The sequence below is a fragment of the Trichomycterus rosablanca genome, chromosome 3, assembly GCF_030014385.1.
Source record: "Trichomycterus rosablanca isolate fTriRos1 chromosome 3, fTriRos1.hap1, whole genome shotgun sequence".
Taxonomy (NCBI): Eukaryota; Metazoa; Chordata; class Actinopteri; order Siluriformes; family Trichomycteridae; genus Trichomycterus; species Trichomycterus rosablanca.
This window is the reverse complement of record NC_085990.1, coordinates 26,938,578-26,966,438: the sequence shown is the minus strand read 5'-3', so window position 1 is coordinate 26,966,438 and position 27,861 is coordinate 26,938,578. Positions and strand designations below refer to the sequence as shown.

The following is a 27,861-nucleotide window of genomic DNA, read 5'->3' as shown; positions in this document are numbered from 1 at the left end:
TGTACGGCGAGCCACACCATGATCAACACATTATTCCTCAACTCTGTGCAGACACCATCAACCAGCCAGCGGAGGTCGTAATTACACCAGTTATGATGTCCCTATCCGACTCCTCATCCTGTATGAATAACAGCCAATCATTGTTCATGTTTCGAACCGAGAAGTTAAAAATGTCAGCTCTGGTGTGCTAGCGTGTTTTACCACTGCGCCACCCGAGTGCCCCAAAACTTTATTTAGTTTTAACTCTTGTGCAAAACCAAGTTGTGCTTAAGCTTCAGATTATAGACTCTCATATTCCATTTAATGTGTGTAAGGCAGCAATTATCTTACATTTGATGTTTACCCACATCTAATTTGCATCAGAAGTTCCTGCTTACACACAGAATTGTATAACAAATGGCGAGTAAAACTTTCAGATCCTTAAATGTTTAGTTTAGATCAGTCAGCAACTTAACTTCTCCATTGCAGCTCAGTAGAGTCTAAATACAACTGCAGAAGGAACAGATGTCAGACAGCCACAGCCAGATGAACCAACACTTGTATACTAAAAGAGAATTGCACTTGTGACCATTTAAAAAAAACAATTACTGAGAATGGTATTCAGTTTGAGAAATCTGCTGCACTTTTATAGTGTCATAACCGGCCAGCTCATTTCTTTAGTTGGTAGGGGAACCCAGAGCCACTATAACTCTTCATAGTTTAGACACCTTTCTTTCATTTTTGTTTTTTATCTTTTCTCAGTTCCTTTATTCTTGATTTTGGTTTAAGGTCCTGCCACACTATTTTAATAGAGTTTAATTAATGTTGAGCTACTTTTTTTGCTTAACCCAACTGTAATTGAGCTGTACATTATGGACAAAATATCAAAATATCTAACATTCAAGATTTTCTGTAGAGATTTTCTGTATAATAATAATGTTTTGTACCACAGGTCCTGAAGCAGCAAGGTATCCCCACACCACACTATACAATACTATCCCCACCATCTTTCACTGTTAGTATTAAGTCTGCAGTTTTCTCCCGTGAGTGAGGAGAACTGTCTTGTTTTGTTCGTTTATGGATTTAATTACATATACACATGTACAGTACAATAAAATTCTTTTTTTTCGCATATACCAGCTTGTTTGGAGGCTGGGGTCAGAGAGCAGGGTCAGGCTTTATATGGCACCCCTAAAGCCAAAAGGGTTAAAAGCCTTGCTTAAGGTGCAGCAGTCCCCATCACTCAGCAGTGCTATCTGCTGGCCTGGCATCTACACAGATATGATTGGCTATGTCTGAGGGGAGAAGATAGCCAAAGCTCTGCAATGGATTGCAGCCCTGTTGCAGGTGTTACTGACTTGCACCTAGCATTTCCCAGTGAAACCAGAATATAATAAATAATAATTAAATAAATAAACACTTTAAAATGCAATAAAAGGGCTGGGCTGAGCGACCACATGAACAACGATTGGCCTGTTGTTCATATAGGGGTGGGGCATTAAGTTGGATAAGGACTCCTCATAACTGATGCACTACCACCACTGCTGGCTGATTAATGGGCGGGAAAAGAGTGCGGATCAGGGTGTGTCTCTCCGTACACAAGGCTGTTTCGCATATATGCACTCGCCTACTGTGGGTGACAAAATGCATACGGCTGCTGCCAACGTGTCGGAGGGGGCGTGGGTTAGCTTGTTTCTCCTCAAATTAGAGCGGGATCGGCATTAGTGGAGAGGAAGCGTGACGCAATCGGGAAATTGGACGCACTAAAAAAGTCGGGAGAAAAAAGGGAGAAAATGCATGAAACAAAAATAAAAATGCAATGAAAGTCAAAAAATGATAAAATGTCAAGTAAAAATTTGGTTACAAAGCTCGTATTTTATGCTTGTAGCATTAAGTAAGCCAACCCTTACTTATCTTCAAATTCTATTTAAAAAATGTTCTAAGTAAAAATCTTCAAATCTTCTAAACTCCAAAACAGATGTGATATGTAATATCAATACAATATTATCAATACAGACTACAGATAATTCAACAGGACTAGATGTGTGCTTATTTTATTTTGCACTGAAACAGAAATAGTAAGACACCAAATACAAAGTAATGCAAGGCTATTTTGCCCCAAGAGGTAAATGTCTGACAGCAAACATCAACAATTTTGTAGGTAAAAACTGTCATAATCTGATATACATACATATAAATAAATACATCTTAAATGAATCCAAAAATCAGTATCAATGAGCTGGTTCACATCCCATTGTGTGTCAGAACCAACTCCATGTGCCATGTGTTCAGTGAAGTGTATTGAACTGACCTTGAGGATGAAGCAGTAATCAGTGGGCGCTTTGTATTTGGTTTTGTACTCGTTGCAGTAGTACACGTTCATATTGTCAAACTGCACCAGGCACACCATATCCCGAGACGACTACAAAAGAAAATTAGATTAAATAAAACAAGAAAGCTAAACAAACTGTGAAGCTACACCGATCAGCCATAACATTAAAACCACCTCCTTGTTTCTACACTCACTGTCCATGTTATTATCTCCACTTACCATATAGAAGCACTTTGTAGTTCTACAATTACTGACTGTAGTCTATCTATTTCTCTACATACTTTTTTAGCCTGCTTTCACCCTATTTTTCAATGGTCAGGACCCCCACAGGACCACCACAGAGCAGGTATTATTTAGGTGGTGGATGATTTTCAGCACTGCAGGGACACTGACATGGTGGTGGTGTGTTAGTGTTTATTGTGCTGGTATGAGTGGATCAGACACAGCAGAGCAAAGTGTTCCTATATGGTAAGTGGAGCTGATAAAATGGGACAGTAGACGCAGAAACAAGGAGGTGGTTTTAAAGGTTTGGCTGATCGGTGTATTAAATGTATAGTCAGTAATTAAATCAACAACCAACCAAACAAACAAACAATACAGATTTTTACACTGTCTTTGCTAGAATGGCTGAATTTTACTAACAGGGATGTGAAATGATTGACAGCTAATTAGAACCACTTTCTTGTTCCCACTGGTTGAATGTTGGGCTTGTATGAAGGGCAAATGTATGAAGGAGATGCTAGGCACCACCTGTTGTTGCTTTGACCCGACAGTTGGATTTACATTTCTTTATTAGGCCTTACCTACCTCATATCTGAGCAATAGACCCTGTACATCTTCCAGCATTTTTACTTCTTGCTCAGATTTTGGAGTTGAAAGGCAAAATACTTGCTGTTCTAAAGTTAAACCAGCACTAATGATAACATTTGTTTATATATACGAAAGATCTGCACTTTTATATTTCCTCTGGAAACAGTGAGGGCGTGAAGAGTAGTAATTGTTCATGTCTGAGAAACTGAAAGAGAGCTTATAGTCTGGATTTAGCACTATCTGATTTCCACCTTTTTTGGACGCTCAAAGAAGCTTTACTAAGGGGAAGAAATACCAGTAATAATAAAAAGATTATGTTAACACTGTGTACTGGGATCATACGAGGGATCTTCAAAAAGTGTTTGCACTTTTATATTTTGGTTGGAAACTGTGAGGATGGGAGGAGTAGTAATTGGTTGTGTCTGAGAGACTGAGAGAGCGCTTATAGTCCGGATTTAGCACCATCTGATTTCTACCTTTTTGGACCACTCAAAGAAGCTTTAAGGGGAAGAAGATTTTCATGATTTTGATGATGTGAAAGCAGTGGTGCCTCAGTGGCTATGCTCTCAACCAAAAACATTTTTGATGATGGCATTAAAAAGTTGGTACGACGCTGGGAAAAATGCATCAGAAGGTGACTTTGTAGAAAAGTGATGTAATTTGTTTTTGAAATTCTTAATAAATAGAGTTTAAAATAATGCTGACATTTTTCGAAGAACCCTGGTATTTAGCTCTTTATGTCTTGTATTGGTTCAGTTTAAAAATCACAGCCATGTCAGGGTAAGAAAATACTGAAGTCTAGGGATTTCAATGATTTCTGCAGCTGTTTTTTTCTCTGTCTAGATGTTTGAAACACTTGCTTCTTTGTTAAAACAATACAAAGATACAACATTATATAAATAAATTATAAAATTCATAAATAAACTGTCATACTGAGATGAAATGTGTTCAGATGGTCAGATATAAACCAAGAACCACCAAAAACAGGTCTGCTATGAAATGAAATCTGCTGGAATGCTGTCCACATGCAAGTGAGATCAACATTACCATGGCTTAGAGGCTGCCATGAAAGAAAAAATCCCCTGCTCCAAAAAAGGTGGTTTGAAGCTTAACTGAAGGTAATTTCTCACATGAAAAAGAAAAATATGTATAGTCATATGGCCACAATAACCAAATGCATGTCTGGTGAAGAAAAGACATTTAAATCCAGTGACACTTCCTACTGTCAAGCTTGGCAGTGGTAGCATTAAGCTTTCTGGCTGTTTTCCTGGCAGTGACGTAGTGCATTGCAGAAAATGGACACAATTCAAGACCCAAATCCACTATTTTGAAATCAGGCTAAAATGTAGCTTTTGAAATTACTCTACCCAAGTTCTGACTGCAGGCCTATTGGAGGCAGAGGATCTGTACTGGTTGAATGTGTGTGTATGGATGTATAGACGTTCTGTGTCCACTTTGGCATGCTCACCTTGGTCTTTCCCTTGGGTAAGTAATACATTCCAGAGGCACGTAGCAGAAAGAAGCGTGGCTTCCAGGATTTCTTGCCTTCCTCTTTCAGATGCAGCATTCCCTCCAGGTCAGGCACAATCACAGATGGTCCACAGAAGTTCTCCTACACATCACAGAGAGAGAAGAGTCATAGAGATCATTCATACTGCACAAACCAGTCTGTTTGTCTAAATACCTGTTCCATAGTTTGTTTATGGATAATGAATAATAATGAATTGGTTTCATTATTGAAATAATTGTAGCTGGTTTGTTCCCTTTTATTTCTGTTTTTACTTTGTAGCCTGAAGTTGATCAAAATTTAAAAGCTGTACAGAACGAAAGAATGCCTTTATTTGTAATTTATACATATACAGACAAACAGTACAACGGAATTCTTTCAAAGCATTTTCCCAACTTCATTGGAAGTTGGGGTCAGAGCTCAGGGCCAGGCATTGCACAGTGCCTCTGGAGCAGAGAAGGTTAAGGAGTTTGCTTAAGGGTCCAGCAGTGGCTACATGGCAGAGCTGGCATTCAAACTCTACCCACTAGGCTACCACCATCCCAAATATAGTGTTAAAAGGCCTATTACAAATTGAATATACAAATGTTTCCACCTGTACCCCAAATATAATGAATCAGCCAGTATGTGTTTGATGCTCCTTTACTTTTTCCCTGCAATCAAAGTTAGAGTAGCTAACCTAAGGCTCAGTCTGATTTACTGTAATCTAAAAGCCTGAGTACCTAGCCATGCAACAATACGCTTAATGTTATAGAGTAGCCACCTTCCACAACTGGATTTGCACTGCTAATAGCTGTGTAAAGTAAAGGACCCTGGAAGCAACATCATATATGTACATTTATAGCATTTAGCAGACACTTTTATCCAAAGCAACTTAAAGTTGAGGGTTAAGGGTCTTGTTTAGGGTCCTTACAGTAGCTACTTGGTGGTTAGGGCACTAATCCAGTAAACAAAAGTTTGACAATTCAAGGCCAAATGCAGCCAAGTTGTCACTGTTGTGCTGTAGGCTCTTAACCCACAATTGCTAAAACTGTATTTAGTCATATTTGAATAAGCGTCTACAAATTGCGATTAATGTAAATGGTGGGATTTGAGCCAGAAACCTTCTGATTAGTAGTCCAGTACTTTAACTGTTAAGCTACCAATGCCATACATACTGTAAGCCTAATAGCTAAAGTTAAATTCTTAAACGGCAAACATCAGAGACCAAACAAGGCTTGGCTAAACAAAGTCTTAGGTTGAACAAACATCTGTTTTTTCCCCTAGGAATCTAAATTTAATATTTTATTTACTTGTTGTTATTATCACCAACGAATTGTTCTTCTGTATTTAGGTGTTGCCACAGCATCATCTTGGTTCACATATCTGATTTGGCACAGTTTTTACACAGTGTACCATTGCTGATGCTACACTCCTTATCCGGGCTTGGCACCGACACTGAGAGTGTACTGACATGCACCTACCAATGGCTAGGCTGAACAGCCACCACCACCCAAACCCCCCCGTCACAGCCTATCATGTCTTTATAGACACCAACTGATAGCAGCCGTAGTGTGGAATCCCATATTATGTGTTATGTTTGTAGTGGAGAAAAATGACAGAGCAGGAGACACAGGTGCAAAACATGCATAACTTTACTGAACATTCATTGCATGGCAAAAACTCAACCGGACAAGGTATCAACTACGTCACTTCCTGAATAGCAGCATTTATGCACTGGACACAATATTATGGAATCCCATAACATACTAAAATCAAGAAAAACATCATACTGCAAAAACCATTTATAGGATTTATATACCTCCAAGAGAAGCTCCTTTTCTTTATCTTTCATGTCCTTGAGTGACTTCTTATCCTTCTTCCATAAATAGAAGTTCTGCAGATAGAAAAGATTAATAGCACATGTACTGTAGATGAATGGTATAAAATGTGGTAATGCTTGAGTGTTTGCCCACTTTAATCAGTGTCAATGTGATTAACAATTAGTCACAGTCAGTATAGCAGTATTTGATATTGGCTGTTTTTGCATTCACTTCTCTAGACTCTCACACATGGTTCCAACAAAATTGACAGCCATAAATTATTAATAATCAAAAATGACGAGGCTCTGTGTTTTGATAGTGAACATAACTATGTCTGGTTTCTTTCTTGTCTTTGTCTTTTAGATCTAAATGGCACACATGTGGATTGCAGCGCGTATTAATAAGATAAAAAAAATCAGAGAGTATAATGAACAGATAAAAATAGAGGAGACGCCAAGAATAATGAATGTTTCCTGTTCCAGTGGTTGAACATTAACTTGCAAGTGCTGTGTTGTCATGAGACAAAGTTAGAATAAAATCAGCTGAAGATAATTGCAGCCAAAAAGGATTAAATAATGAATGAATTTTTGTTTCAGTAAAAGGGTTGTGAGTACATGAAATGATATTGCTTTGCCAGGTGTATACAGTATACTTGCTTTATATATTTTAGAACAGGATTTTGGCCATTTAAAGGATCCTCAGAGTAAGGCTGCTGCCTTTAATCTCACATGTCACATGGATCAGGGAGGTGGGGCTTCCAAAAGCTGCTGGAGGAGTTTTTCTCCAGAAGATTGCTTTGAAGTAAAATGTTAATTAATTATGGTATTTTGGGGGCATAGCTTTGCAATAAAACTGTAGAAATTTGACAGTGGCTCCTGAAAGCATTCACACTTCAGTCGGGAGGTCAAATGATACTCACTACTCACTACCTGGTAAGACATCCATTGTCAGAAGCCTGGAGCTGTTCTGCTCTCTGATTGAAAGGAATTGAATTCCTGTCTAGTTTAGAAATAATAATAGCATCTAATCTGGGGGCCAGTAATCACCTCCTCCAAGCACATTGATCTACCAGATAACATGAAATAGGAAAGCTAAAGAAAGTAGTTCAATAGGGTAAGTGTAGCGTGGCTTAGCATTACAGGTAGCACATGAGGGAGACATTGGGGGCAAATAAGATGCTTAATAAGCAGACTGCACCTGTCAGCTATTATTAATACATTTAATTAATCTCTTTTTTCTTTTGGCAGGTTCTACTTCTTGTTATGTGTGTTATTGAGCACTGGTATGTGCTAGAAAGCAAACCAATAATTCCAAACCAAAAAAATAATGACGTTTTTTTCCCTATATACACCACCAAGTATGGTATTAAATGTAGGATCATGCAGTTCCTTGGAGTTCACCTAAAGGTTAAATGTTAACTGGAGCGCTGATCAGGTGGCGCAGCGATAAAAACACACGCTGACACCAGGGCTGGGATCTCAAATGCATTGTATCGAGTCTCAGCTCTGCCTGTCGGCTGGGCTGAACGACCACATAAACAACGATTTGCCTGTTGTTCATATAGGGGCAGGGCATTAAGCCGGATAGGATTAAGTTAACTGGATCATGGTTCTGTGGTCAGAACTGCAACAAAACACTCTTTTGTCTTTTTATGCATTCAGCTATTTCATGTCCCTGGAATACATGGTGATGCCCAGGACATGTACTTTCTGATAGACAACACACCACTCAGTACATTCTGTTTATATAAATAAAAGCTAAATACTCTTTCTAGTTCTTGTAATACTATTGAAGCCAACAAATTAGCTTTTCTCAGTCAAATGACTAAAATAACTGCTGGCACTGTAGTGCAATATGGAACTTTATGTCACTTTGTTTCAAAAGAATGAGAAGTACTTGCCTGTGGGTTTTTAAAAACTTCATACTTCTCTTTTCTTTTTTGAAAAATCACTTTGTTTTCGCTGTCCCGTGTCCATGCCGATAGGGGTTCTACCAGGGCTTCATGATCTTCAAAGCCACGCTCTGTGAAGCAGACATTTGAGTCAAGTTGCAGTGTTTGCTCTTTTCAGCATTTTTTTAGACCTGAAAACCATTTTGTACCTCATGAATCAATGATTTTACATTTCAGGGTGCGGAAGCTGTTTAACTGAACTTTGTCTTGTAGTCGTTCATGTATGGCTTAGTAGATGTTACCTCAAGCATAAACTGCCCATTTAAAATCTTGTCAAAGCATTTGAAAGAAGTTTACTTAGTACTGTTAATGGCCAAAGACTAGACCATTCCAAGACAGAAATCGTGAAGAGGGCAAAAACTTTTATTGTACTGCATGCCATTATGGTAATATTTCTATATGTCAGGAATAAATTGAAGGTGTGAGTATTTGTGTGTGTGCATACAGGTGGATATGAAAAACATTTATTTAATAAATGTGTTATGTAATAAGTTATATAAAGGTATGTTTTAGTGACACCCATTGCTAACAGTATTAAAACACTGCATGCCATTATGGTAATATTACTATATGTTAGGAATGAATTCAAGGTGTGTGTATTTATGTGTGTGCATATGTGTGGATAAGTATATTTATATAATGAGTGTGTTATACAATATGTTATATAAGGGTATGTTTTAGTGACTCCCACTGCTAACAGTATTAGAATTTATTCTATTTAAAAAAAAACCAGCATGACTCAAAATTAGGTCCATACATAATTTATACCTTCCTGTAAAAGTAAAGGCTGTTATAAGTGATATGGTGGGGTGAGCAACTCCATATGAATTTCTGAGATTTTGAATGAAATAGAAAAGTATAAAATAGAATGCCTTTATTTGTCATATATACATATGCAGACGTGTTTGGAAGCTGGGGTCAGAGAGCAGGGTCAGCCATCGTACAGCACCCCTGGAGCAGAGAGGGTTAAGGCCTTGCTCAAGGGCCCAACAGTGGCTGCATGGCAAAGCCGGGATTTGAACTCTAAACCTTGCAGTTGATAGACCGAAGTTCTACCCACTAGGCTACCACTGTCCCAACTGAAATAGGATGTTCAACATAATCATGGTCAGTTGTGCCTGTACTTTTAGCTATATAATGTATTTTGCTCTTTAGAATTTAAAATCACTCCTGTTTTTTTGTATCTGTATGTGTATATGTTTATTTGTAAATATACATCGATCAGCCATAACATTAAAACCACCTCCTTGTACTGACTGTAGTCCATCTGTTTCTCTTCATGCTTTGTTAGCCCCCTTTCATGCTGTTCTTCAGTGGTCAGGACCACCACAGAGCAGGTATTATTTGGGTGGTGGATGATTCTCAGAACTGCAGTGACAATGACATGGTGGTGGTGTGTTAGTGTGTGTTGTGCTGGTATGAGTGGATCAGACACAGCAGTGCTGATGAAGCTTTTAAATACCGTGTCCACTCACTGTCCACTCTATTAGACACTCCTACCTAGTTGGTCCACCTTGCAGATGTAAAGTCAGAGACGATCGCTCATCTATTGCTGCTGTTTGAGTTGGTCATCTATTAGACCTTCATCAGTGGCCACAGGACGCTGCCCACGGGTGGACTATTCTCAGTCCAGCAGTGACAGCGAGGTGTTTAAAAACTCCAGCAGCGCTGCTGTGTCTTATCCACTCATGCTAGCACAACACACACTAACACACCACCACCATGTTAGTGTCACTGCAGTGCTGAGAATGATCCACCACCTAAATAATACGTACTCTGTAGTGGTCCTGTGGGGGTCCTGACCATTGAAGAACAGCATGAAAGGAGCTAACAAAGCATGTAGAGAAACAGATGGACTACAGTCAGTAATTGTAGAACTACAAAGTGCTTCTATAAGTTAAGTGAAGCTGACAAAATGGACAGTGAGTTAAAAACAAGGAGGTGGTTTTAATGTTATGGATGATCAGTGTATGTGTGTATATATACATGTACGTTCAAGGAGATGCTCAAAAATTTTGTTGTACACTGTGCAATGACAATAAAGACATTCTATTCTATTATTTCTCAGGAAATTTCTTTTTAATCCTGGCAAAAGACCACTGTTTCATTTTTTACTGACCATTGTATGAACAGATGATTTTTGCATCTGAGGTTAGAAAGAGCTCTAAATGATACTCTTGAATTGTGAAAAAAATCTATGAACCACTGTTTGTATAAAGCTTTACAGACTTTCCTTTTGTACTGTTATTAGTGTAGCAGGTGGAATAAAACGAGCCCATCAGTCATTATACCCAACCATACTAACAATGATTCAGGAGGCCATGCCACACAATTACACCAAGAAATACTGTATATACCCTATATGGCCAAAAGTATTTTTGTACCTGACCATGAGCTTGTTGGACACCCAATTAAAACAAACAAACAAATGGTATTAAAATAGAAAGATATTTTTGGGTTTTTGTCAGCTATAACAAAAGCCTCCCCTCTGTGAAGGCTTTACAAGGCTTTGTCCATGTCTGTGGTAATTTGTGCATAAGCCTTAATTGTTGATCCAGTTCATTCCAAAGCTGTTCAATGGGGCTGAGATCAGGGCTCTCTGTAGGCCACTGGAGTTTCTTTAAAACAAGCTTTTCTTTATATCTTGTATATCTTGCTTAGTGCTAATAAGCATAGTCTGCTGGAAAAGGAAAGGGCCTTCTCTAAACTGTTGCTGCAATATATGGAACTGTATAATTTCCTTTATGTAATTGATTCATTACACTTGTTAGCAATTGTTGTGACTAAAAATGTTTGACTTCAACTGAATACCTTTAAATGTGTGGCCAAATATTAGTGTGTGTGTGTGTGTGTGTGTGTGTGTGTGTGTGTGTAACTCACCTGTCTGAAGTTCTGGGTTGGTCTCACACAGGCACCAGTCCACGCTGCCATCACAGTGTGTTTTCTCAAACAGGTTGTCTATCACATCCCTCACCGTCTGTCTCTCGTCTACCATCAGAGTCTTACAGCTGCCGTCTGTAATCTCCACCTTCACTATTAGCTGTTACACACCAATCACAATCAAAACATTAGTGTACAATTCATCACACCAGAGTGCCATGCTCATTACACAAGATGTTGTACAGAGTTAAAGACAAACACAGCTGGATCAAGGCATAGAGAAACTAGGTAGGCTTTTTCACATCACCAAAAGGAATGGATAACGGAATGGATAATAGACAAATACAGTTGCAGTCAGATTACATTCACTTGTAAGTAACATGTATCACAGCAGCTTTGTGGTTTTAATGATTTCTGCAGAATAAGCAACATTAACATCTTTATTTAAAAGGAACAGTTTTTTATTGATAATTGGACAGAATGTGCCACACCCATTGCTGATTACCCTAGAAATTAATGTCTCCACATACTGTGGTCATATAGTCTACATACTGTACATCTACATTGGATTATTAATCAGATGTTGTAGAAAGTTTTAAAACATAACAGTAGGAAAGCCTAGAAAGCTCTGTTCAAATGTTAGACAACAGATTATTGATTTTCAACAAGACCGGAATGCCATTCAAAGGTTTCATTCTTTAATTTTGTTATGTATATTATTTGATTTAATTGACTGTGATATAAAAAAAACCCCAATAGATTTATACTGTATGCTATGCTAATCCTAATCTAAACACACATGAAACACGACTCTAAACTAGCTTTAAACCTAAGCTAAACCCTGAAATCTAACACAAATGCTAACGCGAAACAAGAACTAGGTGACAACATTAAACAAGACATGACTCTAAAAAATTCTAAACAAGATGTATGAGACAGAGCTGTTACTAATTCCTAGAGACCAATCTCCAATCCAGGATCTAGTCATGTCTCTTGATGACTCCCAGAGCTCTCCTCATGTAGCCAACATGACAAGATCGTGTCGGTTCCTCCTCTACAACATCAGGAAGATTCGGCCATTTCTCTACATGGAAGCCACTCAGATTCTTGTCCAATCTCACGGTTGGACTACAGCAACTCCCTCCTGGCAGGTGCTCCTATGTCCACTATTAAACCCTTGCAACTCATTCAAAATGCAGCTGCTCACCTGGTTTTCAACCAACCTAAACACTTCCACATCACCCAATTGCTGCGTCCTCTTCAATGGCTTCCTGTAGCTGCATGAAATCAGTTTAAAACACTGATGCTCACCTACAAAGCCAAAATAGACCAGCTCCAAGCTACCTTCGAGGTCTAATAAAACCCCAATCTGTACCACACAACCTCCGAGCCACTCAACTTGATCCTCCACCCAGGACTCGAGGAAGACAAGCATTCTCTGTACTTAAACCCAAGTGGTGGAACAAACTTCCCTTGTCTGTCCGAACATCTGAGTCTCTTGCTGTCTTCAAAAGACGATTAAAAACCCGTCCTTTACTAAACACTTAAGCTGACATATACTCACTTACTAAGGCTCTTATTCATTTCTTGCAAAAACAAAATGGTTCTAACAGTGTTTTCAGCAGATTTGTATTCTTGGACTGTTGTCTACTCATGCTAGAGTAAGGAAATGTTCACTATGGAAGCACTTCTGTACGTCGCTCTGGATAAGAGAGTCTGCTAAATGCCAAAAATGTAAATGTAAATTAATGAGCTAGAATACATGTTTCTCTCAGAAAGACACCAATCACTGAGGATGAAAACCCAAAACCACCTACAAAATAACCATTACCATAAACAACCACCCAAACCATGTGCTCTTGGAGATGGGGCCATTGCACATGCACATTAAACATTTGTTCATTTGCCTGTTCATAAGTTTCCTACTGGCTGGTTAAAAGATGAAAAACTTGGGTTGGTACATGTGTACCTATATAAAGAATGCTTAGTGTTAATGGGTTGGATGTCCTGTCAATCAAGACTTAAACCTTGGAGTGACAAATTTTTATATTTTATAAGCTCAGTAACATTTCAACAGCTAAAATCTGACTAATAACTTCTGAAATAAGATTTAAACTGTTTGGCTAAATTCTATTTAAACCTAGCCTAGTTTCAGAAGGTTGTTTTAGATATGTGTTTCGAACAGACCAGCCACTGAAAGCAACACCACAAAACCACAGTAAGCTGCTTCTGTTGTTGGCCAGATGTTTCTTGCAAACGTGGTGTAGTAAAAGCATCACACTTTTGTGTTATCTATGTTTAAAGATGTGTCATAGTGTGTGTAACAGGGAAACATAAACTGGGCTACATGTACCAAACATTTTGTACATGCATAAAAGATGATCAGCATACAAGTCTAAGCGTGCAGTTTACTTGCTGTTTACGGGGCAAGATGTAAATTGCGCACATATTTAGGTGATTTGTGGGTACCACACAGTTTTGGCAATATTCTGACATTGAAGTCATAAAAAGGTAAAAAAAGATTTCATGCAGTACTTACCTTCTTCACTTTGGCTTCTTTTAGCTTTTCAAGGGCGAGTTTAATCTTGTCTGCTTTCATCTGTGCCTCTATTTCCTCCTGTAATAATCAAAAATAACTCTCAGCTTAAAATACATTCATACCTCATACATACAGTGTATCACAAAAGTGAGTACACCCCTCACATTTCTGCAAATATTTCATTATATCTTTTCATGGGACAACACTATAGACATGAAACTTGGATATAACTTAGTCAGTAGTCAGAGTAGTCAGTGTACAGCTCGTATAGCAGTGTAGATTTACTGTCTTCTGAAAATAACTCAACACACAGCCATTAATGTCTAAATAGCTGGCAACATAAGTGAGTACACCCCACAGTGAACATGTCCAAATTGTGCCCAAATGTGTCGTTGTCCCTCCCTGGTGTCATGTGTCAAGGTCCCAGGTGTAAATGGGGAGCAGGGCTGTTAAATTTGGTGTTTTGGGTACAATTCTCTCATACTGGCCACTGGATATTCAACATGTCACCTCATGGCAAAGAACTCTCTGAGGATGTGAGAAATAGAATTGTTGCTCTCCACAAAGATGGCCTGGGCTATAAGAAGATTGCTAACACCCTGAAACTGAGCTACAGCATGGTGGCCAAGGTCATACAGCGGTTTTCCAGGACAGGTTCCACTCAGAACAGGCTTCGCCAGGGTCGACCAAAGAAGTTGAGTCCACGTGTTCGGCGTCATATCCAGAGGTTGGCTTTAAAAAATAGACACATGAGTGCTGCCAGCATTGCTGCAGAGGTTGAAGACGTGGGTCAGCCTGTCAGTGCTCAGACCATACGCCGCACACTGCATCAACTCGGTCTGCATGGTCATCATCCCAGAAGGAAGCTGACGCACAAGAAAGCCCGCAAACAGTTTGCTGAAGACAAGCAGTCCAAGAACATGGATTACTGGAATGCCCTGTGGTCTGACGAGACCAAGATAAACTTGTTTGGCTCAGATGGTGTCCAGCATGTGTGGCGGCGCCCTGGTGAGAAGTACCAAGACAACTGTATCTTGCCTACAGTCAAGCATGGTGGTGGTAGCATCATGGTCTTGGGCTGCATGAGTGTTGCTGGCACTGGGGAGCTGCAGTTCATTGAGGGAAACATGAATTCCAACATGTACTGTGACATTCTGAAACAGAGCATGATCCCCTCCCTTCGAAAACTGGGCCTCATGGCAGTTTTCCAACAGGATAACGACCCCAAACACAACCTCCAAGATGACAACTGCCTTGCTGAGGAAGCTGAAGGTAAAGGTGATGGACTAAACCCAATTGAGCACCTGTGGCGCATCCTCAAGTGGAAGGTGGAGGAGTTCAAGGTGTCTAACATCCACCAGCTCCGTGATGTCATCATGGAGGAGTGGAAGAGGATTCCAGTAGCAACCTGTGCAGCTCTGGTGAATTCCATGCCCAGGAGGGTTAAGGCAGTGCTGGATAATAATGGTGGTCACACAAAATATTGACACTTTGGGCACAATTTGGACATGTTCACTGTGGGGTGTACTCACTTATGTTGCCAGCTATTTAGACATTAATGGCTGTGTGTTGAGTTATTTTCAGAAGACAGTAAATCTACACTGCTATACAAGCTGTACACTGACTACTCTAAGTTATATCCAAGTTTCATGTCTATAGTGTTGTCCCATGAAAATATATATTGAAATATTTGCAGAAATGTGAGGGGTGTACTCACTTTTGTGATACACTGTACATTTACATTTGTTGCATTCAGCAGAGGCTTTTTTCTGAACAACCAAATACAATCCAAAGGGTCAGTGACAACATACACTGGGCTGGAATCAGAGACCACCTAATTCCATTTCTGGAAAAGTTGGGACATTTTGTATAATGCAATAAAAAGAAGAATCTGGGATTTGTTAATTCTCTTAAATCTTTATTTAACCGACGAAGGTACAAAGAAAATATTTCAGATGTTCACTGTCACTAACCAACTTAATTGCATTTTGTAAATATAACCAAATTCAAAAAACGTTAGAACACTAAAAAAAGTTGAAACAAAAATTTTTACAACTGTTTTACATCACCTTTCCTATTATCAAGACTTTCAAGTAGTAATTAAAAAAAAAGTTTGAAAAAAAAATGTTACCAAATTATTTTCTAAACAGGTCAGTGCTGACATATTTGTTTCATTGTGTTTAAGATGTTTATTACATAAAGAAGCCTGCTTTAATTCCAACTAAGACCCTTGATTGTAACCAATATACTGACTGACATGTATTTAGAGGTAGTAATAAACCAAAGTATTTGAAGAAAACCCACAAGAAAATAATTGAAATAAATAGAATAAAATATTATTTTATAGGGTCTTATAGGGTTGAAAAACAATGCACTGATGTTTCCAGTCATAAGTTGTTAGTAGATTTGGGATGATGGGGATTTGCACCTCGATTGGATTGAGATCTGGGGAATTTGGAGGCCAAGTCAACACCTCAAACTCATTGTTGTGCTCCTCAAATAATTTCTTCATTTTTGCTTTGGAGCAGGGTGCATTATCCTGTGTGTCAATAAGCCTTGGCCGCCCATGACCCTGTCGCTGATTTACCACTGTTCCTTCCTTGGACCACTTTTGATAGATACTGACCACAACAGACCAGGAACACCCCACAAGAGCTGTAGTTTTGGAGATGCTCTGACCCAGTCGTCTAGCCATCACAATTTGGCCCATGTCAAACTTGCTCAAATCCTTACGCTTGCTCATTTTTCCTGCTTCTAACACATCAACTTTGATGATAAAATGTTCACTTGTTGCATAATATATCCCACCCACTAACAGGTGCTGTGATAAAGAGATAATCAGTGTTATTCACTTCACCTGTCAGTGGTCATAATGTTATGCCTCGTCTGTGTGTATGTAAACAAAACAACGAAATGGTAGAAGAACTTGTTACACCAAAACAAGGGCACACAGAGCCAGTGACATGGCCAGCAGTGATTCTTCAAGTCTTCAAGTTCTTCAACATTGCCTGTAAAGCTGTTCTGTGTAAAACATACGTGTTACACTTAACAACACATGTTAATGATTTGAGAAATACATTTATTGATTCAGGGCACTCAGGTGGCTCAGTGATATATTCATTACCCCTCTACTACTGAGTTCCATGGTTGGAATTCCTCACTATGCTATCAGCCACTTGTGTGTCTACATACAGACATAATTAGCTAAGTCTGAGGGAGGGGAGGATGCCTGAGGCCTCCCCTTGGGATTAATTGTCGTCTTGTCCGGGGTGTATTTTTTCATTTTCAGTTTTTTAATTTCATTGTGCCCAGTGATTCTGGGAAAATGGAACCCACTATATCACTATATCCTGGTGTGTCAATCATTTGTAATTACAGCAGGTGACAAGAGGCAGAGCAAACATTGGCAAGAAGAAGTAGGCAAAGTCAGTGACAAAAGTTTTTAACCGTATGCAAATTAGCAGCAAAGCAGAAATCATTTAAGATTCAGTTGTTTTGTGTGTTCTCTCTGCAAGGTTTGTCGTCAAAATGCTCATTCTGAAAATAATCTCTACTTAATAAGTAAATGTAAATTGTACATTTTTACCGCTTAGTCTCCTGTTCCTATTCGCTGTCCAGCTTCAGGCTAACATAATTGCAATAATATTGTTTGAAATCAGTGGGAGCTCTAAGAAACGTACATGTATGAGGTCGGATAACTCCACATTGATAAAAGATGTAAAAGCCTTGTGGAGGTTTGTTCATAATGAAATTTGGCTGCTGAAGAAAGAGAACACATCTTAAAAGAGAAATGCAGAAAACTGGAAGGTTCTCTTTCATCATTTTTGATAATGATTTTATGGCTTGCCTGAGCTGGAAAATGACGAAGTCCAGAATACTAGACATCTGTTTAAGGCTGAGAGTAAATATGTTATTGATTTAGGGAGACGTGAAACTAACAGCATTCACCCCATTTTGGTGGTGTTTGCTTTTCGCTGGGCACATGACCTGGTTTGGACAGGTGCGACTAAAAGTGTCTTTTTAAAGGATCACAAACTTTGTTTTGGTGAAGACCTTATGAAAGTAGATAAAAAAAATCTGTCATTGCTAGGGCTACAAATTGAACAGCCAAGCAAGGGACAAGGAAGAAAACAAGCTATTTTTTGCAAGTGTGAGTGTTTATTAGAGCTGGGTGGTTCCTGAATCACCTAGGTTAATGATTCGAATCTTTGTACTGAATCAGGAATCACGAGTACGAAATTAACCTGGATCCTATGAGTCCTCTGACTGGCTGCTGCTAAGTACACAAGGCGAGTGAGCAGGCTCACTGGAAACACTGTGGACTCCGGACAGTCCATGAATCTAAGTAATAAGTTAAATATTCCAATAAACAAGCGGTTAAACACACTGGTGTTTGTTATGTGGCTGATTTTATGCACATGCTATTATTATTATTATCAGTAGTAGTGGTTTAGATTAGTTTGTTTGTTTATTAGGATTTTAAAGTTTTTTTTTAATGTTTTTTTAATGCATTTGAATGTTTTACACTTTGGTTACATTCATGACAGGAATGGTAGTTACTCATTACACAAGATGTATCAGTTCACAAGGTTATATCGAACAATTTGGACAATTTAGTATCTCCAATTCACCTCACTTGTATGTCTTTATACTGTGGGAGGAAACCGGAGCACCCGGACGAAACCCACGCGAACACAGGGAGAACATGCAATCTCCACACAGAAATGACCCGGACCACCCCACCTGGGGATCGAACCCAGAACCTTCTTGCTGTGAGGTGACAGTGCTACCCACTTAGCCACCATGCCACCAGTATAGATTAGTAATGCAGCATATTTTCTTGTAAGCAAAACAACAACAAAATATAGTTATATTATTATTAAAATGCAAATGCTTACAGGCTACTTTAGGACTGTACCACTTAAGGAGTATCATAGCCCCTCACCATGGTAATTTATTGACTGTTTGTTTTGGTGCCACTGTGGCTGCCTGACTGGGTGAAGTTACCATGGCAATTTGTTGTTGACCATCCTCCTTAAACCCTTGATCCATTAATATACCCATCTGATTGGTAGGTGAGTCTACCCCCCTCTCCCCCATGATCAAGATTCCACTTAGAAAAAAGTGTCAGCTTGTCACTGACAAGAAAAGTGTGAGGTGCCCAGAGAATTAAGAGAGAAGGATTCATTTACAGATGATGAGTGCACGGATGACAAGTGATATTTGGATGCATTTTCATGCAGTAAATCAATCGCAATCAAGATGTCAGTACAAGTGACTCAAGTGAACCAGATCACATTACTGAGTGACTCAGATTAACCCGAGTCCATAAAATGAACCGAATTTACCACCACTAGTGTTTATTCATGGGAGTAAAATAAAATACCCCTTGAGACGAATTGAGACAAACCTTTTCTAGCTTAATTGTTTGAGTAATTTAGAATTATTTGTTATTTCTTTAATGCCAGAGGTTAAAGTGATCATTTAAAAATAAAAGCTATATTTTTGTTATGCAAAGACAGGCAGACTAAATTTTTTGTTGCAAAAATATCTTTCCTCTATGGAACATAAATCTTTCTGGAAACCATACTGGGGAAATGACTTATAGTGATCTTACAGCTCTGCTCACTCAAGTGGAATGCCAATCCTTAGAGATGGAGGTTAAGGCTCAATATTAATTTCACACTGTGTTCTAAATGGACATTGGATTTTTTACAGACTCTTAATAACCATTTTAATTCAATTTAATTCATTAAATTAGACTACTATATATTTAAATAATCTAATAGCTATTGTCTAACCAGTTTACTTGGAATAACAGACATTTAAGTCTCCAATCTGGACTTGACATGTGGCTCATCCTATCTGATTTAGACCACTACATGGTACTGACTGTATGTAAAGTAGGTTTGTACAAAAACAAAAGCATACTATAACATATTTAAACCCTAGATATCAGTGGAAATGGGCAAGTGTATGCTACCTCTGTGCTACCCGAGCATCCTACACTTGAAGTTTTTACAATTTATTTAAAACATTGCTAATTTATATTAACCAGGACAAAGAAATGTGAACACATGACTCTCAAAATTAGATCTTCATTCAGGTTACCAGTCAGCTTCATGGTATACTGTACTTTGAAGTGGTACTATTGTATTTACACTTTGCCAATCGCTTATGTGGTACCAGGTTCTTTTATGTTTGTATCTGTTCTGTATGAGTAAAAAATATGTTTTTAAATAGTGTGTGTGTGTGTGTGTTACAGACTCAAACTTACCATAGATGGTTTTGAGGATGATGGAGGTGGTAATACACTGTTTGAGTTGGTGGAAGGAAAACTGGAGGTGTTACTGGGGTAAGATGGCATGTCGACCTTAGAATGTGTGGGTGGTGCGGCAGCAGGGGCAGCAGGAGTAAAATAAGCTGTTGGAACAGAAAGAGGAGGTGGTGGCAAGGGTTCATTCACCAAAGATCTCTCAGCAGCAAACTTCTCCTCTGTGGCATTCAGGTCAGCCACCAGGTCGGCCATCAGAGCGTTCAGATCATTGTCCTCTAGTTCATTTAAAGACTCTGAAACCAAAAAAAAAGAGCAACAGAAAGTAAGCAGGGATAGTGGAGAAGACATAAACATCACTGTATTTGACCTAATGAATATGTTAAAAATCTTGGGTTTGATTGTTATGGCAGGAAAGTGAAAAGCAAGTAAACAATTAACTTACTTAAATTGTATAACATTTAATATCTTTTAATGGCCACTTTACTAGAAATCACTGTTCATTTGCTCATTAATGTAATCCAATCTGCCTGTAATGGAGCAGCAGTGCTATGTATTAAATTTATACAGACATGAGAGTTTCAGTTTCGCATCAAACATCCGAATGCAAAACTGTTATCTAAGCGACTGTGCAAGACAGGTTGGTTTGACTATTTTTTGAAACTGCTGAACTGGGATTTTGACTGACAATTGCATTTTTTTTCCAGTTTTCCTCCCAATCTAGTTGTATCCAATTACCTGATTGCATTATGCTTCCTCTCTAGTGATGCTGATCCCTACTACTGATTCAGGTGAACGAGACTGTCACACACCCCCTACACGTGTGCAGTAACCAACTGCATCTTTTCACCTGCACGAGGCGAGTTCATATGCGGATCAGCTTTGTGTACGGAGATCCACACCCTGTCCACATTATTCCTCGACTCTGTGCAGGCGCCATCAATCAGCCAGCAGAGGTCACAACTGCATCAGTTATGAGGTCCCTATCTGGCTTCCCACCCTGTATGAACAACAAACCGGATGGCAGAGCAGAGTTTCAAACCGATGAGTTCGAAATGTCAGCTCTGGTGTGCTAGCGGGTTTTACCGCTGCGCCACCTGAGTGCTTTATCCTGGTAGGGTTGCAGTGGGTCCAGTTCTATGTGGAATCATCCTTGGGTGTAAGGCATTCACACACACTGGACAGGCCAACCTACACTAGCATGATAGATAGAGTTTTGGTTTATATCAAAAGCCCTGATTGTTTAATTGTTACTTTATTCTTTAAATCTGTACCCTTTTAATATTACAGTATTACAATTTTATCCAATTTGTATATCTTTAAAATAAAACACAATAGAGGAATATTAATATATACATGTCTACAGTACTGCACATATGCAGTGTTAAGCTTGTTCCATAAATAAAAACCTTCCTGTAAAAGTCGAAGGGTTCAAGAGTTCTTGAGCAAAGAGCAAAACTTTACCTTCATTAGTTTTAATTGTATCCATGTTCTTATTGTAAGTGGTTTGGACTATGTGGCTTCCAGGGCTTATGTAAAAGACAAAAAAAATGCAAAATAAGCCAACTGAGTGCCTGCTCTCCTTGGATAATTGCCTGTATGACGTGTAGGGAGAATGTGGGAGGACGTTTAATGAAGGCCTGCATTTAGCTCTCATCTAGTGTCTGTCTTTGTTAATTAGCATTTGAGGACAAAGCCCAGCCATGTTTTGTGTGAAAATGCTGATGCAGACAGCTGATGAGTAAGATCTCTCAGATAGCTATAGGATCAAATATTTGTATTGTAGATGTATGTGGTCATTAACTTCTTACCATTGAGATCTGAAAAGCCAATAGAAAAGTTGATTTCCTGGCTGGAGATGGAGGATGGTTTCGGTTCTGTAACTTCAGCCTCCAGGCTCTGATGAAACACATACAGAATAGGTTAGCTTAAATGTAGTAACAGTCTTCTTCTTTTCTGATGTTTTTATTCACACTTTCACATTCAGCTGAATCAGTCCTAGTTCTGTTTTTGGAAAAATCACTTTCAGGAATTTCACAATTTAAACCAAGACTGAGGTTTAGATTAAGCATTTTTTTTTTTTTTTCGGTCTGTAAAACCCCACAGTTTGCTTTGACTTTGTCAAAGTTTGATTTAATGTAGCAAGCATACTCTTTCAAAATGTCTGTCAATATCTGTTTTCTTCTCTTTTTTTGATAACAATAAAACAGCATATTCTCAAACACAAACCATAATCTGCATGTGTAAAGTAAAATGTTTACATACAATTGTAAAGAGCAATTTAGTACTGGATTTAACTGTTTAGGCAACTGTTCTTCAACTGTTCTGTGGCAGATTTATTGAAACACATGCTTCTTTTTTCCTAAAACAATAATGCATTTTTTTGGTAAGTTTTGTTATGTTTGTTTGTTTTTTAAAGACAGTGATAATTGTTTACTACAGCAATTTCTTATGCCTATATAAATAAGGCTAGACTTGAATCCATTGTTAACAATGTTGGGTGCCAAGATCATTTGTACAATCAACCGTCCATGAGCACATACAATAGGGATTTCTTTGACAGAGAGCAAACCTACACTGCCATTTAATGCTAAGAGGAAATTTGCCTGGATGGTCAGGTGCAATACAGGAACCACCATAACCTTCCCTGAAAGAACAGGTCTGTCTTAGTTTAACAAGCTTTATATCACCATGTGCTTAAAAATGGGGACTTCTTTATTGCACTGATGAAAAAGGGACTAAAAAGGGACTCCTAAGCTAGACTTTCAAAAAGCCCATGAGAAAACCTATGATTAACTTAAGAAAAAACTCAAATTTGTTTGAGGATCAGGATTTTAACATCATGATTTACACACTTTGGTTACATTAATGACAGGACAGATAATTACTCGTTACACAAGTTTCATCAGTTCAAAGTGTAATGTTAAATACAATTTTGTTAAATACAAAAATCTCCAATTCACCTCACTTGCATGTCTTTGTACTGTGGGAGGAAACCGGAGCTCCTGGAGGAAACCCACACAGACACAGGGAGAACAAACTCCAAACAGAAAGGACCCAGACCACTCCACCTGGGGATCAAACCCAGGACCTTCTTGCTGTAAGGCAACAGTGCTACCCACTTAGCCATCGTGCCGCCCCACTTACAGAAATCCCAGGACTACTATAGTATGCATGTTTCGAATCAGCATAGGTAAACTTTTGAGCTAAGCTTTGATAAGCTAATACACAATTTGTACGATTTAAATGAAATCATGGATTTGTCTTTTGTTTTTAAAAGCCATATAGTGCAATTAGGGTTTTAAAATAATTGTTACAAGTCTATGTTTTTGATTCTATGATTCTAAACTAAATAGAAACAGAGTTTACAATAAACAAAGTCGATGAAATTGAGTATTACAGACTTTGTTCATGTCTTTGTTAACCCAAGCATCTAACCATCTTAATAAGTTTTAATAAGTATGCTGCTTCTTGCATCCTTACCAAGAAAACTTCATATTATGAATCACATTATAAACAGTTTAACTTCTGAATCAACTACAAAGTCCTGCTAATGACCTTTAATTCTTTATGCAAAGTGGAAATTTTTATTTGTTTAGTTTGGGTAAACTGAGTTCCCTTAGATGAAAGGCCATTGCAAATCAATGCATTGTGATAATAGCTGATCATTTGGTTAATATGGAACGTTTTTTTCTTGTGGGGTCTTATAAATATAGGGAAAATAAATATAGAATTACTGTAAATCATATACAGCCTTTACATTTACCAGATTTTAACCACATATAAAAAGCTATATAGATTTTGAACTTTTCAACAGCAGTTTTCACCACCATAGTCAAAACACCCATTTAGGGGAATTCTTTTGCAACAATGGTGTTTCCTCTTTCTCCTTTTTTCAAACATGATGTGCCAAATTATTACCAAAGAGTATTCTTGTTTCAACTGACTAGTGTTCCGATTTGTTTTAATGTTGTGTTCAGATTGTTGATGATCATTTCTGTGCTTCTTTTAGCAGAGCCTGATTGCGTTGCATTTTATTGCTTAATTCCTATTAAAAACCTTTGGTTGAACTGTTTTTATTACAAAGAGTCAGCTCCAAAAAATGATTCACTCATGACATTGAACATCACTATAGAGGATGAGTAGTAGATGAGTTTAAATATGTGATGTAAGATAAGTAAATTAGACAATCTTCTTTGTCTTTTAAAGTTCAAGTTCAGCTTTGAAGACAATGATAAGCATTCTGATAAACTGCATTCTGGAAACTAATTTCATCATTTTTAAATTAAATTATGTCCAGGGTCATGTCTAAACAAAAATACATGCTCCTAATTGTAATCAGTAACTTGTCCTGCTAAAATGTTGGTCTGAATTTTACCAAAATGTTAAATTTTTAGTTTTTTCTTTTGTCTGGAAAACCACAATAGAACAAGTCTGGTAGACATTCAGTTATACACTGATCAGATATAACATTAAATCCACATCCTTGTTTCTACACTCACTGTCCATTTTATTAGCTCCACTTACCATATAAAAGCACTCTGTAGTTCTACAATTACTGACTGTAGTCTATCTGTTTCACTACATACCTTTTTAACCTGCTTTCACCCTGTTCTTGGTCAATGGTCAGAACCCCCACAGGACCACCACAGAGCAGGTATTATTTAGGTGGTGGATCATTCTCAGCACTGCAGTGACACTGACATGGTGGTGGTGTGTTAGTGTATGTTGTGCTGGTATGAGTGGATAAGACACAGCAGCGCTGATGGTGTTTTTAAACACCTCACTGTCACTGCTGGACTGCAGCAGTAGGCAGCGCCCTATGACCACTGATGAAGGTCTAGAAGATGACCAACTTAACAGCAGCAATAGATGAGCGATCGTCTTTGACTTTACATCTACATGATGGACCAACAAGACAGGAGTGTCTAATAGAGTGGACAGTGAGTGGACACACAACACACACTAACACACTCTGCTCTGTAGTGGTCCTGGGAGAGTCCTGACCATTGAAAAAAGCATGAAGGGGGGCTAACAAAGCATGCAGACAAACAGATGGACTACAGTCAGTAATTGTAGAACTACAAAGTGCTCCTGTATGGTAAGTGGAGCTGATAAAATGGACAGTGTGTGTAGAAACTTGGAGGTGGTTTTAATGTTATGGCTGATTGGTGTATATGCCTTATCCTCAAACCTTTATAAAAATATAATGTTTGTTTTCTTTACACAGTATCATATCTTAAAAACTGGAACAGTTTGCCACTTTTTATTAAGGCGTCCCCTACATTTACATTTTCGGCATTTAGCAGATGCTTATCCAGAGCGACTTACAGAAGTGCTTCCATAGTAATCATTACCTTACTCTAGTATAAGTGGACAACAGTCCAAGAGGGTGAAGGGTCCCCTACAATTGATCATTTTAAATCCAACTTGTACAGCGCCTTGGATGACACTTGAGGTTTTTGAAGGCGCTTTATAAATAAGCCTGACCTGACTTGACTTTCCTCTGTAATATGAATCATTTGGTTTCCCATAATTCTTGACCACAATGTCAGTACCTGATGCTAAAAAAAATTATCCTTATATAAATCTACCACTAGTGTATTTTGGGGATGGTGCTTTCTAGCTAAAGTGGCTTGTTAATTTACAGCGCATCCTGCTGTGTTGACTTAATTCTTTATTTAAGTAAGTTTTTGAGTAGCTTTCGCTCCTTTTTCTTAAATGACTATGGTTAGATACTCCATACCCAGGTGGTGAAGCAGTACAATATGCAAGGCCACTAAAGTGGAGAGTTTGAGGTCCAGGGTTTGAGTATCAGCAATGTTACTCGACTAAACTATTGCTTAACAGAATTGGCTGTATCTGAGGGAGGGAAGCGGGCTGTTCAAGGTGCTGGTATGAGTTGTGGGGGATTCACATAGTATTACTTTCCGTACATGGTAAGGCTCTCTGCAAAAATCCACCCCGAACTAACTAGACTAACCAAGCTCTTCAGTATTTTTTAAAATGGTCCTGTATCTCTCTTCAAATCAAGGTTTTTCTGTGATTGGAACCCTCATTTCTTTTTTATCTTTATGAAATAATTGCCATTATTTCAGAAATTTTGACCATCAGCAAATGCGTTGGCAATGTAATGTCTTGCTGTAGATTAAAGCTAGTTGTAAGTTTACAATCTAACAGTTTGAAGTTTACAGTATGAAACCTATTGTCTACAAACATCAAAAAATGTAGATGGCCATGCACTTTGCCGCACAGGGACATCAGTGACACGCCCCTAGCAAAACGAGATGGAAAAAATGTAAATAAAAGAGAAAAGTATCACAACAAGGGCGGCACAATGGCTCGGTGGGTAGCACTGTCGCCCCACAGCAGAAGGTCCTGTGTTCGATCCCCAGACAGGGCGGTCCGGGTCCTTTCTGTGCAGAGTTTGCATGTTCTCCCCATGTCTGCATGGGTTTCCAAAGACATGCAGTCAGGTTCATTGGAGACACTGAATTGCCCTATAGGTAAAAGGGTGTGTGTATGTGTGTCTGCCCTGCGATGGACTGGCACCCCATCCAGGGTGTTACTGTGTGCCTTGTGCCCAGTGCCCATTGCCCCCCCCCCCCCCACACACACACACACACACAACCCTAATTGAATAAAACTCACAACTCAGTATCAAAAACAAAGTATCGCAACACAAACTATTCAGTCCACCAGCATGTGGTAACTCAGGAACTCAGTACAAACTGGAAAAGCAATTATAAAGGAGCATCAAGTGTAAATTCATTTGTAGGGCTCTGCTCAAAAGGGTGCCATCACATGCACCTGAAGGCAGATCGGTTGCACCCATCTGGACCCAGATGCACCGTAATGGCCAGCACATGATTGATGATTAAACATTGCCAGCACTTGCAGAAAATTAAAGTACTGGCCTTGCAGAGCAGGCGAATGAGCCAGCTGTGAAAATAGTGGCAAATGAAAAGCTCTCTCAGCTGCAGCGAATTAAGATAAGATGCAAAGACTGTCTGATTAAAAAAACCACTAGTCATCTGCACATTCCATGTCCTTTGTTATATAAGAGCAGGTGAGCATGATTCTGCAACTTATGACCCCTGCCAATCTCCACAGCTGGTGGACCCATTACAATTACTTTAAACATTTCTGAGTACAGGCGAAAGGTTTGGAATTTGTGTTGTTAGAAATATGGTGCAGTTTCTCATTAAGCAATACTAAACTGAAGGGTGGTTGTAGAAATTATTTGTACATTTTTATATGTGGTCAAATTGATATCAACTAAAAAGTGAGACCTTTTAAAGTGGTCTTCCATTTAAGCTATTTAAGATCTGTAATTTAATACTGTGGAGGCCCATTCAGATCTGAACGTAACAGTGTGTTTTGAAAACATGATGTATAAATGAGATTTATCTTACCGCTGAGAGGAGATCCATCTCCTGCAGCATGTCACTGAACATGGCATCAATGTCATCCATCTGTAATACACAAGACATCATTATTTGTGCTGTCATGTCTCATGAATTCATTTGCAGTAAACCTTGCAAAACATTTTGGACTCGTGAGTCCACAAAGTCCAATATTCCACAGGAAGAATATACAGTAATTAGAAAAGATCTTTATTGTTTCTTTAATTCTTCCAAACCGCTTTACATCTTCTGTCTTCTGTCTGGTCAGGCCTGAGCAATGTTACACTGGTTGTACTTCATGACACAACCCACCTTTTTTATCTGAGCTCGGGACCAGCACTATGAGTGCACTGATAAGTGCACTTCTTACTAGTTAGGCTA

General features: G+C 38.7%; 1 protein-coding gene across 1 annotated transcript in view; it reads right to left on the bottom strand.

Annotated features, from left to right (window-relative positions):
- The window catches only part of apbb1ip (amyloid beta (A4) precursor protein-binding, family B, member 1 interacting protein), a 60,433-nt gene that overhangs the window by 21,007 nt on the left and 11,565 nt on the right, over positions 1–27,861 (bottom strand). The window contains exons 2-10 of the mRNA XM_062991123.1: positions 27,490–27,549; positions 21,886–21,973; positions 20,078–20,370; positions 13,801–13,878; positions 11,262–11,421; positions 8,331–8,452; positions 6,430–6,504; positions 4,590–4,733; positions 2,291–2,401 (exon numbers count right to left, since the gene is read on the bottom strand). Coding sequence (XP_062847193.1) covers positions 2,291–2,401; positions 4,590–4,733; positions 6,430–6,504; positions 8,331–8,452; positions 11,262–11,421; positions 13,801–13,878; positions 20,078–20,370; positions 21,886–21,973; positions 27,490–27,549 — 1,131 coding nt within the window. The remainder of the gene's footprint in view (positions 1–2,290; positions 2,402–4,589; positions 4,734–6,429; positions 6,505–8,330; positions 8,453–11,261; positions 11,422–13,800; positions 13,879–20,077; positions 20,371–21,885; positions 21,974–27,489; positions 27,550–27,861) is intronic.